Source organism: Hyperoodon ampullatus (assembly GCF_949752795.1).
Source record: "Hyperoodon ampullatus genome assembly, chromosome: 10".
Taxonomy (NCBI): domain Eukaryota; kingdom Metazoa; phylum Chordata; class Mammalia; order Artiodactyla; family Ziphiidae; genus Hyperoodon; species Hyperoodon ampullatus.
The window spans coordinates 47,356,129-47,372,487 of record NC_136923.1 but is presented as its reverse complement, the minus strand read 5'-3'; the positions used below and the strand labels follow the sequence as shown (position 1 = coordinate 47,372,487).

General features: G+C 38.7%; 1 protein-coding gene across 1 annotated transcript in view; it reads left to right on the top strand.

The window, feature by feature from the left end:
- The window catches only part of ANO10 (anoctamin 10), a 232,939-nt gene that overhangs the window by 59,176 nt on the left and 157,404 nt on the right, over positions 1-16,359 (top strand). Inside the window, exon 11 of the mRNA XM_079712308.1 lies at positions 4,698-4,826. Coding sequence (XP_079568434.1) covers positions 4,698-4,826 — 129 coding nt within the window. The remainder of the gene's footprint in view (positions 1-4,697; positions 4,827-16,359) is intronic.

Sequence of the window (16,359 nt, the reverse complement as noted above, 5' to 3'; positions counted from 1 at the left end):
AGACTCATCAAGACAAAGAGGGAGAGGACTCACATCAATAAAATTAGAAATGAAAAAGAAGTTACAGCTGACACCGCAGGAATACAAAAGATCATAAGAGACTACTACAAGCAACTATATGCCAATAAAATGGACAACCTGGAAGAAATGGACAAATTCTTAGAAAGGTGTACAACCTTCCAAGACTGAACCAGGAAGAAATAGAAAACATGAACAGACCAATCACAGGTAATGAAATTGAAACTATGATTGAAAATCTTCCAACAAACCAAAGTCCAGGACAAGATGCCTTCACAGGTGAACTCTATCAAACATTTAGAGAAGAGCTAACACCTATCCTTCTCAAACTCTTCAAAACATTGCAGAGAGGAACACTTCCAAATTCATTCTACAAGGCCACCATCACCCTGGTACCAAAACCAGACAAAGATATCACAAAAAAAGAAAATTACAAGCCAATATCACTAATGAACATAGATGCAAAAATCCTCAACAAAACACTAGCAAACCAAACCCAACAACACATTAGAAGGATTATACACCATTCAGGTGGGATTTATCCCAGGGATGCAAGGATTCTTCAATATAAGCAAATCAGTCAATGTGATACACCATATTAACAAGTTAAAGAAAAAAACCATATGATCGTCTCAATAGATGCAGAAAAAGCTTTTGACAAAATTCAACACCCATTTATGAAAGAACTCTCCAGAAAGTGGGCATAGAGGCAACTTACCTCAACATAATAAAGTCCATATATGACAAACCCACAGTAAATATTATTCTCAATGGTGACAAACTGAAAGCATTTCCTCTAAAATCAGGAGCAAGACAAGGGTGCCCACTCTCACCATTATTATTCAACATAGTTTTGGAAGTCCTAGCCACAGCAATCAGAGAAGAAAAAGAAAAGGAATCCAAATTGGCAAAGAAGAAGTAAAACTGTCACTGTTTGCGGATGACATGATACTATACATAGAAAATCCTAAAGTTGCCACCAGAAAACTACTAGGGCTAATCAATGAATTTAGTAAAGTCGCAGGGTACAAAATTAATACACAGAAATCTCTTGCATTCCTGTACACTAACAATGAAAGATCAGAAAGAGAAATAAGGAAACAATCCCATTTACCATTGCAAGAAAAAGAATAAAATACCTAGGAATAAACCTACCTAAGGAGGCAAAAGAACTGTATGCAGAAAGCTGTAAGATACTGATGAGAGAAATCAAAGATGGCACAAACAGATGGAGAGATATACCATGTTCTTGGATTGGAAGAATCAATATTGTGAAAATGTACTACCCAAAGCAATCTACAGATTCAGTGCAATCCCTATCAAACTACCAATGGCATTTTTCACAGGACCAGAACAAAAAATTTTACAATTTGTATGGAAACACAAAAGACCTCAAATAGCAAAAGCAATCTTGAGAAAGAAAAATGGAGCTGGAGGAATCACCCTACCTGACTTCAGACTATACTACAGGGCTATAGTAATCAAGACAGTATGGTATTGGCACAAAAACAGAAATATAGATTAATGGAACAGGATAGAAAGCCCATAGATAAACCCACGCACACTATGGTCACATTATCTATAACAAAGGAGGCCAGAATATACAATGGAGCAAAGACAGCCTCTTCAATAAGTGGTGCTGGGAAAACTGGACAGCTACATGTAAAAGAATGAAATTAGAACACTCCCTAACACCATACACAAAAATAAACTCAAAATGGATTCAAGACCTAAATGTAAGGCCAGACACTATAAAACTCACAATGGGAGAAAATATTTGTAAACAAAGCAACTGACAAATGATTAATCTCCAAAATATACAGACAGCTCATGCAGCTCATTATGAAAAAAACAACCCAATCAAAAAATGGGTGGAAGACCTAAATAGACATTTATCCAAAGAAGACAGATGGATGCAGGTGGCCAATAGACAGATGCAGATGATCAATAAACACATGAAAAGATGCTCAACATCACTAATTATTAGAAAAATGCAAATCAAAAGTACGATGAGATATCACCTCACACTGGTCAGAATGGCCACCATCACAAAGTCTACAAACAGTAAATGCTGGAGAGGGTGTGGAGAAAAGGGAACCCTTTTACACTGGTGGTGGGAATGTAAATTGATACAGCTGCTATGGAGAACAGTTTGGAGGTTCCTTAAAAAGTAAAAATAGAACTACCATGTGATCCAGCAATCCCACTACTGGGCATATACCCAGAGAAAACCATAATTGAAAAAGACAGATGCACCCCAATGTTCATTGCAGCACCATTTACAATAGCCAGCGCATGGAAACCACCTAGATGTCTATTGACAGGAATGGATAAAGAAGTTGTGGTACGTATATACAATGGAATATTACTCAGCCATAAAAAGGAATGAAATTGGGTCATTTGTAGAGACGTGGATGAACCTTGAGACTGTCATACAGAGTGAAGTAAGTCAGAAAGAGAAAAACAAATATCATACATTAATGCATATATGTGGAATGTGGAAACATTGGTATAGACAATCTTATTTACAAAGCAGAAATAGAGACACAGACATAGAGGCCAAACGTATGGATATCAAGGGGGGAAGGGGTGTGTGTGGGATGAATTGGGAGATTGGGATTAACATAATACACTACTGATACTATGTATAAAGTGAATAGCTAATGAGAATCTACTATATAGCACAGGGAACTCAACTCAGTGCTTGTGGTGACCTCAGTGGGAAGGAAATCCAAAAAAGGGGATATGTGTATTCATATAGCTGATTCACTTTGCTGTACAGCAGAAACAAACTCAACATTGTAAAGCAACTATACTCCAATAAAAATATTATTAAATTCAGTATGCCAAGTGAAAGAAGCAGACATAAAAGCATGTATACTGTATGATTCTAATTATATAGAATTCTGGAAAGTCAAACTAATAAATATATAGTGACAAAAAAACAGATCAGTGTTTGCTTGGGGCCAGGTATAAAGTGAGGGGTGGTTTGCTTGGGGCCAGGAATCTTTGGGGGAAAATGCAAATATCCTATTTGTGATGGTGGTTTCACTGGTAAATACACTTATCAAAAGTTAATGAAGTGTATACCATAAAGGAGTACAATTTATTTTATGTAAATTGTAACTCAGTATAGGTGATATTTAAAAACCCAAAAGCTTAGTTAGAAATATATTAAAAATGCAGGAAGCCAGACACTGTCATGTGCTGCCAATGGGAAAGTGAACTGGTCAACCCTGGGGAGTTCAGCTTGGTCTTATCTATCAAAATTATGAACACAGTGGCACCTTTGACTCATCTAGTCCACTTTCAGGAACTTATCCCACTTCCACACTTCTTAAATGATGTGTTTGCAAGTTTACTAATTGTAGCATTGTTTGTAATAGCAAGCAATAAGGAAATGGTTAAATAAACCTTGGTACATTGATGCAATGAAATACTTAAGCAGTTGTGACTTAAGTCTTTCGTTGTGACTTAAGAATGAGGGAGATGTTTGAGTACTGACACAGAATATCCTCCAAGACATTTTAAGTGACTAAAGCAAGGGGGCTGACAACGTGTATTATGCTGAGAAGAGAGTAAGAAAGTATATGTTCAGGTTTGCTTATATTTATTTGCATACAGTGTCTGGAAAGATGCATAAGAAATCAATAATAGTGATTATCTTATGGGGAGAACAGGAGGTGACGAGGGGGAGAAAGGGGACAAGGAGACTCTTCCCTATACACTGATAACATTTTATTTTTGAACTAATTTATAATAAATCAATAAATAGAAACTTAAAGCTATTTTAAGATAAAGTCCTGAGTAGATTTGTTGTAAAGAAAACTGGAAAAATAAGAAGATTACACAAGGGATTTCTAAAATATTATAAGATGGTAGATATTCTTCCTGGGAAAAGATTTTATTAAGTTTGAATCCAATCATGTTTTGTTTTGCTTCTATATTTCTGATAGTTAATTGTATTTCTTAGAATTAGACATTGTTATTAAGTAGTGATCGCCAAGTGCTGTACATAAAAAGAAAGAGAGAAAGAGGGAAAGAAAAGAAAGAACAATGTCACAGTGTTTCCATAGTCCATACTCAGTAATACACACCAGTTTCCTTCATGGGACCCTGGCTCAGTCTACTTAGTAGGTCTCAGTGGGGCCTGGCATCTGTATTTTTCTGAAGTTCTACAGGTGATTCAGTAAATGCCGCTAGGAAGGGATCATTATCGCTGGTGCCTTGGGTATGGCTGAACCAGATGTGGTATGTGGTCTGTCAAAGTAGAAGGACAGTTTCACGAAATGAATTCTATTTGAAATCATACCTAACTGTTTTTGAATGTGAAACATTCTCTCTGGCGGCCCTAGTTTAGATTCCCTTTAGCTATGCATAGAGTCAAGTAACTTTAATAGTGTATTTTTCTTGGATGTGTTCCCAATTCAGGTCCCTGGCCACCTCCATTTGGGAAGATAGAACATACTGTTTGGGATATTCAACCCCAAAGTATCTGAAATACCTCTAACAGTATGGCTTTTTTGAGCTAACGAAAATCATGGCATTATAGAGAAAAAGTTGTACATGTCCTTGGAATGTTTAGAACTAAGTAAAGACTTCAGATAATATGAAAAAGGATGAGGAAATATGGAAGCAGTTCTTATGGTCTTTAATTTCACATTTCTTTTTTCTTTCAGTTGGCTTTTGAAACAATGAGTGTTATATCTGTGGTCACTAACTGTGCTCTGATTGGAATGTCACCACAAGTGAATGCGCTCTTTCCAGAGTCAAAAGCCGACCTCATTTTGATTGTAGTAGCAGTAGAGGTAAGTGAACATTTAGACCTGTTTTAAATAGTCTCTACGTCAGATGCCTGTGTTATTCTAAGGCAGTGATGTCCCTGGCTGTCAGTGATGGGCAGTTTAGCGACATGCATTTACTGGTAAGAAAGCAAAGTGGCTCAGGTAATGGGAACACATGAGGATCAAGGCTGTCCATTCCTGGTTATTGACTACTACAAAAAAGTCACCGTGGTGCTAACACGACAGTGATTTTTCCAGCCTTTGTGCTGGCCTGTCTAGTGTTGAGGAGATAAATCCTATTTGAAATAGAATTCTATAGATTTAATGGTTTTTTTTTCAGTCTGTTTGAGGGTGTGGGAATCTGTCACTTCCACTTTCTAAAGCAGATAAATCCTAAGAAATGCTTTTTGATCATGACTTAAGTCTCATTTGCAATAGGTGTGGGATTCATTGCAAAACACTCTAAAACTCCAAAATGTAACGTGTAGGAAGACTCATAATTTCACATACCAAGTACAAGTAGGCTGTCTGTGTACTTTTTAGATATTTGTCTTGTTTATCATGTTTCTGAATACAGATTACCGTAACATCTTGAAAATTAAGCACTAACCAGTTTGCAAATGGAAGAATTTGCAGGAATTTTTTTGTTGCTAGTGATTATAGTTGTCAGGAATATTGTGATCTTTCATTTTTAGATACTAAAAAAATAGAGCAGTAGTGGAGATTTATCAAAGTAGAATTTAGTAGGATCATAGAGCAGTGATTCTGGACATAGGGCTGACCATAAGAAATGGAATTGTGAACTTGTACATTTCTAATGGTGGCTAAAGAAATATATTCTGCTTTGCTCTGTTTGCTCTTTTAGTGTATTTGATAGGAATCTGTGTTCATGATAGAAGCTGTATGTAGAGTATGCATTTTGGAGAATGATTTTAGACAGCAGCAACTAGGAAGGGAAAGAATGGCTTTGCAGATAAAAGTAGGTCTGTTTTGAATTTTGTGAGTTGAACAGGATTTTGGAGAGCTATTTGCAAGGCAATTTATTACCTGTGGCGTAAGAGAACAAAACAGAGGTACCTTAGACAGGGGATGGCCAGCTGGCCAGGCTCACAGTGCATCTTCTTGATTTAAGATATGGCCCTTAACTTTGCAGACCTTGGAAGTTGCCTTTGCCAGCACATCCAGAGCTAATAAGGCTTTGTGGCTGACTTACACTTAAAAATCATGAGACTCACAGGGGACTGACCAGAATACCAGGTAGTTAATCTACCATAAGGAGACTTTTCCAGTGCTTATAACCATCAGTGTTAAAGTAGAAGTGGAGGGTTTCCTTGGTAGCACAGTGGTTAAGAATCCGCCTGCCAGTGCAGGGGACACTGGTTCGAGCCCTGGTCCGGGAAGATCCCACAAGCCGCGGAGCATCTAAGCCCGTGCGCCACAACTACTGAGCCTGTGCTTTAGAGCCCACACGCCACAGCTACTGAAGCCCATGTGCCTAGAGCCTGTGCTCTGCAACAAGAGAAGCCACCGCAATGAGAAGTCCACGCACTACAACGAAGAGTAGCCCCCGCTCACCGCAACTAGTGAAAGCCTGGGCTCAGCAACGAAGATGCAATGCAGCCAAAAATAAAAAAATAAAATAAATAAATTAAAAATAAATAAATAAAAAAGTAGAAGTGGAATTGGTTATTAGAAGATTTCTTGGTAAATTTAGAAGCAGAGCAGGAGAAGTGTAATAGTCTTGAGAGACGCAGGAAACCTGAAAACCATCCCTTCCTTCAAACAGAGCAGAGCTCTTTCATGAGCCAGATCTTGGTGTCCATCGCCAACTTCTGAACAATGCTGGATGATTTCAGTACTGCCCACTTCTTGATTTTGCCTTCACTTTCTCTAGACTTTTGGCTGGCCCAGTCTTCCTGTATATTCCCATTAATTAGACCACTGTCTTCTTTTGTATTGGTGATCTCTTAATCAGATAGCCACATCCTGCTTCTTCTTAATTAATGTGGGAGATTTCCTGGCCCATAAGACTGTCCTGTACATGGCTAACCTCAAGTGTTGCAGACTGATTTTGCTAGTCTAATACTCATGTATTCACTTAATCTGCAAGTTTTAACGTGTACTTTGTTGTTGCCCTGAGGTTCTAACCCTTATGCCTCCTCTTACATTTTTAGTCTCTTCATATAGTATTAAAGTAACTGTTTTACTGTCATTATGTAAACTGGTTCCTTAGAGTACAACAGAAATAAGCCTCTATTTAAAAATCTTGTGAGGAGAAACCTTAGGGTTTGTTTTTTTAAAATTATATTTATTTTTTTGGCTGCCTTGGGTCTTCATTGCTGCGCTCAGGCTTTCTCTAGTTGCAACGAGCAGGGTCTACTCTTCGTTGCGGTGCGCAGGCTTCTCATTGTGGTGGCTTCTCTTGTTGTGGAGCACGGGCTCTAGGCATGCGGGTTTCCATAGTTGTGGCACGTGGGCTCATTAGTTGTGGCACGCGGGTTTCAGTAGTTGTGGCACGTGGGCTCAGTAGTTGTGGCACGCGGGCTCAGTAGTTGTGGCTCACGGGCTCTAGAGCTCAGGCTTAGTAGTTGTGGCGCACGGGCTTAGTTGCTCCACGGCATGTGGGATCTTCCCGGACTAGGGCTCAAACCCCTGTCCCCTGCATTGGCAGGCAGATTCTTAACCACTGTGCCACCAGGGAAGTCCCAGGATTTTTTTTAATTAAAAAGAAAATTTTAGATTTTTTTTTTAAAGCTTGATTGAGTATGCAATGTAAAATTGAATAAAAGACAAAACGATCATTATTTTCTGTTGGTAACTCAGTGTCATGTTACAACTTTTGTGTATTTGCTGCCATCTAGTGTTTCCTTTAAAAATTCATGAGACTTGAACACTACTTTTATTTGTATAATAGTTGCAGAAATTTATTACAGATTGACCAAGAGAATGGCCTACCAGTATGTGAAACCATATGATAGAATCATGTGAAATGCCATTTTCTGGGTTAAAAATAGTCAGATATTGGGAATTTCATAAAGTTCAGCCCACAGCATTAAGTCAGTATCTAAATAATTTCTCTTAAATAATCATCATTATCTTCACTTCTGAGACAAATTTAGCTCACTTCTTTGATGTAATTTCAAGGAAAGGATCACTATGTTAAATGCAGAATTACACAAATATCTCCATTTCCTAAAAGATAGAAATGTCCTAAAATCCTCTATATATCAAATGTTTGATAATCTTTCATTTTAGCATTAAATGCATTCACAGTTTTCTTTTAATTTTACACTTGGCAAGATGCAGCAAACATATTGAATGCTAACAATTCACCTACTAAATGCTGTTCTTTTTCTAGGGTGAAAATGAATTAACTCCCCTAGAAGTTGCACTGCATTTCTGATGGTTAGGTTCTGGTGACCAGCAAGCCAGTCTGCACCATGCATGTTTAATTGGTAGTTTTTAAAATACTACTGAATTGCAGTTTCTTTATTTTACAAAAGAACGTAAGTTAGGTAATTTTTTGTCTGGTGCTGCTCAGAAACAGAGTTGATTCTCATCTCTTTGTAATGACTAAAGGTGTCTTCTGAGAGTGGACTGAACCCTTAGGGTTCTTTTGTGCTCCGACTCACAGGCTTTATTTTCCTATTTTTTAAAAAAATTAGTTTCATACTTAAGACAAGTTGCAAGCATAATACAGATAATCCCTATATATCCCTTTATTAGGAGTCACTAATTTTGAACATTCTGCCGTATATGTGCTTACTCTCTGTCTCTTGATTGATTTACATCTGTATTTGTATCTACATATAGATATTTCAAACTATGGAGATTCTATTTCTGTACTGCCTCTTAATGCACTGTGGCCCTGGGCCAGTCACCTTGTCTTGAAAGCTCATCTCCTTGACTGCATATTGAGCCCAGTGCAGCATCCTTTCCAGGGATGCTCTGAGGAGTATAGTAGAAATGACACATGTGTAACCCTAATCACAAGTGTCTGGAATGGAGCAGGTGCTGAACAAATTGCAGGTCTTGTTATCACTCTTACAAGGCAAGATACTGTACATGTAAAATGCCAAACACAGAGCTGGACGCTTGGTCAAGGTACAGTGGATGTGAGTTGCAGTTCTAACCATCTCTGCAATGGCACAATGAAGCTTTTGTTATTTTTATTATCATTCTATCATCATTTGTTAAGCATGCAGTATAGCAGCATGGAAGTAGCTTGGGGTGTCAGAGTCAGGAGGTAGATGAATTAGAATTTCAGCTCTTCCCCGTAATCTCTGCACACCTTGGTTTCCTTAGATGTAAAATGAGAGCATTGGTATTGTACACAAGAAGTGATGGCACCAGGTGTGACACAGAGGAGGAGGTGAAAAAGTGATAACTTCACAGTACCACCATTGTTAATGAGTTAATCCTTTAGCAGTTGGCTCATATGTCTCCACTGATGCATTTCCATGGGCTTGGTTCTTCATAATAACACTGAATTGGTTTTGTTTGTGCTGAAGTTTCTTACTTAAGTATTAATTGCCTTCTCTTATGTGCCTGTTTCCATCCTGTGATATGATTCCATTTTTCTTCTCTCTTACTAGTCTTGTTCCCACATCTGAGTTCAGCCCTCCCTCCCACCCATCCATCACGCATCAGGTCTTGCTGATTCTGACTTCTGAATATCTGTTTAGTTTCTCTTCCCTGTTACCACTGGCATGGTTTGAGTTTAGGCTCTCACCATTTCTCATCTAGACTTATTTTTTAACAGCTTTTGGAGATATAAGTCACATAACCATACAGTTCACTCATTTTAGATATACATTCCATGCCTCTTACCTAGACTTTTACAGCAGATCCTCACCAGCCATCTGGTTTTCATGCTTTCTCTCCCCTGCCTCATGCTCTCTACTTCTGGAGTGGTTATTCTAAAATGAAATTCTGATCATATTTCTCCTCTGCTTACAGAAGAAATGCCCGAGTTAAATATCAGGTTCTTTATAACCTCCTTTTCCCCTTCACCTCCCCCGCTGCCCCACCTCACCCTTGGACATGCCGGAGCCCTTCCTACAAGTTGCTATTAGCATTTACTAAAACTGTATGGCAATCATGCATCTCTCCCACCAGACTGAGCTTCCTGAGAGCAGGGGCAAGGACAAGCGCATAATAAGTACTCAATAACTGAGAAGTGGCCATTGAATTACTTTAACTCCTTGTTTTCAAGTGATTAAGCAATCGCTTGTTAAATGTTTGTTAATAACATATAGTTGTTTTTTCTTCTTCAGTGAACATACAGTTAGTGTTAGCTATTTGAGAATTAACTTCAACTTTTTAATTAAAGATTCTGCTGTACCTTTGGGAAGTACACTAACAAAACCCCTATGGCAAAATATTAAAATTATGTTATTTATAAGAAAAGGTGAGCTGAATTAGGCAGTATGGTACAGTGATTAAGAACATGGGCATTGGATTCAAATCCTGATTCCAGTTTGACAGGCTATGTGTCTTTGAATGAATTTGAACAATTCAGTACAATTGTTATGCAGATACTGAATAAATGCACGTGGTATGCTTACCACAGTGCTTGGCAAGATTAAGTATTCAGTATTTGTTAGTAATTGTTGTCTCAGAAAAAAAAAATCTGTTATCATAAAAGTCTCTTCACCTGGTTGAAAGGTCTGATTAAATTCTGAGATTTCAATTTAAAAACTTGCCTAAGAAGGAACCCACAACCAACTCTTCACCTTCTCCACTTCCCAGTGTCAGACCATGTGTTGGGTTCCTAAGAAGGTAAATAAGGTTTTTGACCTTTGGATTAGGGTACTTGGGATGGAATTATTGAACTAGGTTTTTTCCTTCTTCCTTTTGCTTCATCAATTCCTGTGATAATCTTGGTAATTTTCTCATCTTTCTATGGGCTGCCCCCCTCTTCAGTTTGATGAAACATTGCTCTGTGTTCTCTTAATGGTGTGGGAATAATTAAAGACAGTCAAGGTAAATTCTTTCATTGGATATATATTCATTGTGTGCTTACAATATGCCGGGCATTACCAAGATACAGCCCTGGCTTTAGAAGTGCTCACAGAGAGAATTCTCTGAGAGATAAATCACAGTGCAGTAGAAGGCCTCTTTCCTAACCTTTCCCAGCTCTCTCCATCCCCTCCTAACAGAGTTCTGACTGGCATAGACTCTCCCAGCTTGCTGGGTGGGAGCCATGGGGAAGATGTCCACACACTGAGTTAAGCGCTTACCAAGAGGCACTTTGTTCCCAAATCTGTTTATGTGTGGTATTCTCGTTACTGTGATTGGCATAATTTAATTAAATGGAATGAAAACTGATGAAATGTGTGTGCTAAAATAGAGAAAGCCGTCATTTCCGTGAAAACCTTTGGAAAGACTCCATAAAGACAAATTACTATCAGATGGATAAAGATGAGTCAATTATAAAAGATTAGGGAAAATCATAAAAATATGGGCAGCTTCCAGATTCTGTTTTCATATTGCTTCACAAGTGTCTTTAAATTTTCACTCTTCGTTAAAGAAAACAAACCTGGGAATCTTTGACATTGTATCATGGCTGTTATTTATGCCTAGAAGACAGTGGGAAGTTCCATCACTGGATCCTACTCAAAGGAAAGGCCTTGGCTCCACATTAAAAGACTTGCAAATAAATGTATACATTTAAATGTTTGTTAAAATAAAATATTAAAGATAAGTATTTTTTTAAATGGGTCCTCATTTTAACTAACTTTTTTGGTTAACTGAGGAATTACTGACCCAGGTGAGCTGCCTAAAGGAGCTTCTGTCCTTGGGGAATAGGGGATTAGGGGCCTGGGTTTTTTTTTTTTTTTTGCAGTACACGGGCCTCTCACTGTTGTGGCCCCTCCCGTTGTGGAGCACAGGCTCCGAACGCGCAGGCTCCAGACATGCAGGCTCGGTCGCCATGGCTTACGGGCCCAGCCGCTCTGCGGCATGTGGGATCTTCCCGGACTGGGGCACGAACCCATGTCCCCTGCATTGGCAGGCGGACTCTCAACCACTGCGCCACCAGGGAAGCCCAGGGGCCTGGCTTTTAAGTTTGTCAATTAATGGGAAATATTGGTTTGTTGAAGGACCCAGTGCCCTCCAAAGTGATGATTAGTATATAATCTGTTTACATGTGACTTTGTTGATATCCAATTTTTACAAATTACTCTACATTCTTTTTTTTTTTTCTTAGTCTGCATTCTTTTAAGGTGATAACAGTGGTTATAACCTGTTTCTTATCCTGGAAGGTTTAGGAAAAGGCAGGTCTCTGAAAGAGATCAGTTTATACTCGGAATGAAGTTGTTTTCAGATAAGAATTTTAGAAGGATTAAGAATTAGAAAGCTTGACAGTTTCTCTACACTCTTAAGTCGTAATTTCTACCTTATTTAAAGTAAAATTGCAGAACATCCTGTATAACCATATTCAAATGTAAATACACCAAATATCCACAAAGAAAATGACTTGGGTTATTCGTCTTTGAGGACTGTCACTCAGGTCTCCTCTCAGTTGGCGCTTTCAAAGCCTCCTGTCAAGTACCTGCTCCCTCTGATATCTCCTATTACATCCTAGCCTGTGCCCCGCCTTCAGCCACAGACCTGCTAAGTGCACTGGCTTCCTCTCGGATTTACCTGCTGACTGCCTCTTTGCATGACATTGAACTTCCCTTTCTGATACATAAACCAGTTCACAGTCAAACTTGCCTCCTTTCTCTGCTTTTCTCTTTTATTCCTTTGGAGAATGGGAGATAAGAAAGCATTTTGGTTTCATTTTTTTTTCCTAAGATGGAAAGCAAGTTGTGCTTCAGAAAATTGAAAGTAGACTTTAAGAACATAAGAAATCTCCACTCTTTATAGTATTGGATGGGATGTTGCGAAGTACCAATCTAAGGGGAGTACATTTGGGGGGGCCTTGTATGGCAGGGGACCTCTTTTGAAGGAAGAGTGGGACATTGGGACAGCTCCAGAGGGAGGAGTGACTTGGGAATGGTGTGGTCACAGGCCATGTGGGTTTGCTTAGGGAGAGTAAAGAGCATGAATTGGGGGATAAGGGGTAATGGGTGGGGAAATGGGTGGAGGGCTCAGAGCTCATGAGGAAAACTTTACATTGCATGTACATTTCATTGTAAAGTGGCACGTTTTAACATGCTCAGAGGCAGAACTGCAATATTTATTTCCCCTCATTAATGTCAACTCTACTTGGCTATTCCCAGTGATACATGAAAATGAATAGCTTGAAGATTGAATCTACCATATCTCCCCTCCTTTCCTTACTAGGGAGTAGCTGCCGCATGTGGGTGTGAGAGGTTGAAGTGGGCTCATGCCTGAGGAGCCTGGCCCTGTGGGTGTAGACAGCATTGGCTGTCCTCTGCCCTGGGCCACACCTGCGCCCTCCTGTGTCTCAGTGGTCCCAGGAGCCGCCAGGTGTCTCTGCTCTTTCCACAAGGGTCCGAAAGCTGGAGTCTGCTACGACCTCTTTTCCATTGTCCTCCAATCCACCTTGTTTTTTTGGTTCCTGCAGTCCTGTTGGTTAGGTCCCAGTTCTTTATGCCTGCCAATCCTTATAGTTTATTTCTTCTGCCAGAAATACAAAACTGTCAGAATAGTTGTTCTTAAGGATGTGTTCTTTCAGCTTTCTGTCTGTGCTTTCATATAACTTGTTTTATTTCCATTTAACATGCTGTTTCTGGGTTGCTGGTCTACACTGGAGAGACAAAGAAGAAAAATTACACTCTTGCCCTCTAAGGAGGCCTCAACTCACAGGCCATTTTTGATGCCTATCTTCTTGCTTTTCCCCTCAATTAAAACAGTGCCTTTAAATCCATGTTTCTCAGCATCTGGACCCTGCTTAATCACCCCTCTCCTTTAGGAAAGTTCTCCCACATTAGCAGCACCCAAATCCAAAATGTTGTGTTCATCCTCTAGGTCGAATCTCACTTCAAGAAACCCTTCACTGTTTTTTTACTGGAATTCTGTATCAAAGATTGAACCAGGTTTGAATATCATTTTTTAGTGCCATAGATATCGATGTATTAATTGGATTTGGTGAAATGGTATCAATTTGACCAGTTAATGATTTTTCTAGTTATTTTTATATGTCATAATTACTCTTTTATTTTATTGTTATTTCTGTTTTCCTTCTCCCCCCCCACCACTTTAGTCTGTAGCCTAAAAGGTTCAGGGGGGCTTTAGTGTCTTTTGTAGTCCCCCAAGGGGCTGTGTTCTAAAGACCGATTAAATTAGAAATCGCATGAGAGTGTTTTTGCAGACTCCAAGGTGCTTATAAATGTAAGACGTTAATATCACCACTGTAATTTCTTCCTAGGTAATAAAATGTGTTCCCAATCCCATTATGTTATAAATGTTACTAAAAATGGACTATTTTCAAAGATGTTAAGAATCATGAAAGGGAGAGAAAGATTTTAAATGTTGATTACTTTGTAAGAAAACGTCTTTTTATCTTACATATTTTAGTTAAAAACCCTTCTCTTCCAATTGAAAGAATGTAAATGCCACGTTTTACACACACACACACATTCATACATACATATGTGCACACACATATATGTGTGTGTGTGTATTTTTTTAATAAGATATGCCTGTTCTGAGCCTGAAGATCAAGTTTCTCCTCTGGCAGCTTGAGCACAAGGTGGAGGATGAGCTGCAGAAAACATAAAGATATGATTATCCCCATGCTTCTGTCACTGGGCCCCAGCTGGGACCATTTCTGCATGTGCACTAAGATTGTAGTGCTTCCATTATCCTTTCTAGTTCAGCACTTCACGGGAAAACTAATTGGCACCATCTGTGCTAATAATTAAATCTGTGATGTGGTCACTGGTGCACAAGGAATTCAGGTTGAGGGAGTGTTTCACAGCAGAAAGGTGGTGGGGTTGGAGCAGAAAAAATATATAATTTATTAATAGTCTTTCATGATGGGTTGTAGAAAAGGAACCACAAGGAAAAAGAGCAGCTGTCTTTTGGGTCAGTGATATCCTTCCACTGAGGTTTTAGGAAGGACCGAGGAGCAGGACTATGGAGAGAGCTCATTGCATTGTCTTCTCTTTGCTCTTACATCTGTCCTGTAGATTTTTGCCATCTGCATCCAGTCTAAATTCGAGCACTGCAATTTACTGAGGGTGGTTGTCAGGGAGTTAAGAGTAAGGTGAGTATTTGACTACGAAGGTACAGCACAGGGGCATTTTTTGGAGTGACGGAATTGTTCTTTATCCTGATTACGGTGATAGTTTCACAGCTAAGTGCATTTGGTAAAACTTAAAGAGCTGTACACCAAAAGGAGTGATTTTTACTCCATGTAAATGAAAAAGTAAAATTTTAAAGGTATAAAAATTTATTGAAAACCATGCTTTGGAAAATTTTTGTCTCTGCCTCAGAATATGTTCATGATGAAAGAAGTATTTTTTCCCCAAAAGTAATAAAGAAACAACCTAATACCAATTAATCTAAAATTTGATTTTACATAGCAAGTGGCTGTTTTCAAACTCCAAATAAGATGTCATAATTGAATTTTTAGAGATAGTGCTAAAAGGATTAAGAGAAGTAGGCTTCTTTGGCTTTTCTTTTTTGAGCCCTCATAAGTTTGTTTCAACATAAAAGGAGCTGCTCATCTTGAGTATTTTTTTTGCTGATGAGAGGAAATTAATGAGGTGAGCCACAGTTCTCAGACATTGGAGAATTCACTGGTCATGCTAAGAACAAAAAGGATCAGCTGTTTTTATATTTTATTGTATTCAGACTCTGTTTTCTGAATGTGGGTCATGCAAAAAAATGCAAACAATTGTGTGGAAAGTAATATGCACTGCTCTTAAGCCTTTTAAAGGCACAAGGTATTCTTCCTGTGCTTCTAGAATCAGCAGGATTCTAGAACAAATAGGAAGCAGCACAGTAGGAACAAATAAATGAGGGATGAAGATTGATGTCAGTTAGTGGAATCATTAAAAACCATAAAGTTCGTACTTGGTAATTTTTTTTCTCTGCCATCTATTTTCTTTTCTTTTCTATTCAATACTTAGTATCAATAATGTATATATGTCAATCCCACCTCCCAGTTCATCCCACACCCCCTTCCCCCTCTGTTTCCATACGTTTGTTCTCCACATCTGTGACTATTTCTGCTTTGTAAGTAAGATGGTCTACAACAATTTTTTCAGATTCCACATATATGTATTAATATATGATATTTATTTTTCTGACTTACTTCACTCTGTATGACAGTCTCTAGGTCTGTCCACGTCTCTACAAATGACCCAATTTCATTCCTTTTTATGGCTGAGTAATATTCCATTGTATATATGTACCACATCTTCTTTATCCATTCCTCTGTTGATGGACATTTAGGTTGTTTCCGTGTCCTGGCTATTGTAAACAGTGCTGCAGTGAACATTGGGGTGCGTGTGTCTTTTTCAGTTATGGTTTTCTCAGGGTATATGCCCAGTAGTGGGATTGCTGGGTCACATGGAAGTTCTATTTTTAGTTTTTAAGGAACCGCCATACTATTCATAGTGGCAGTATCAATTTACAT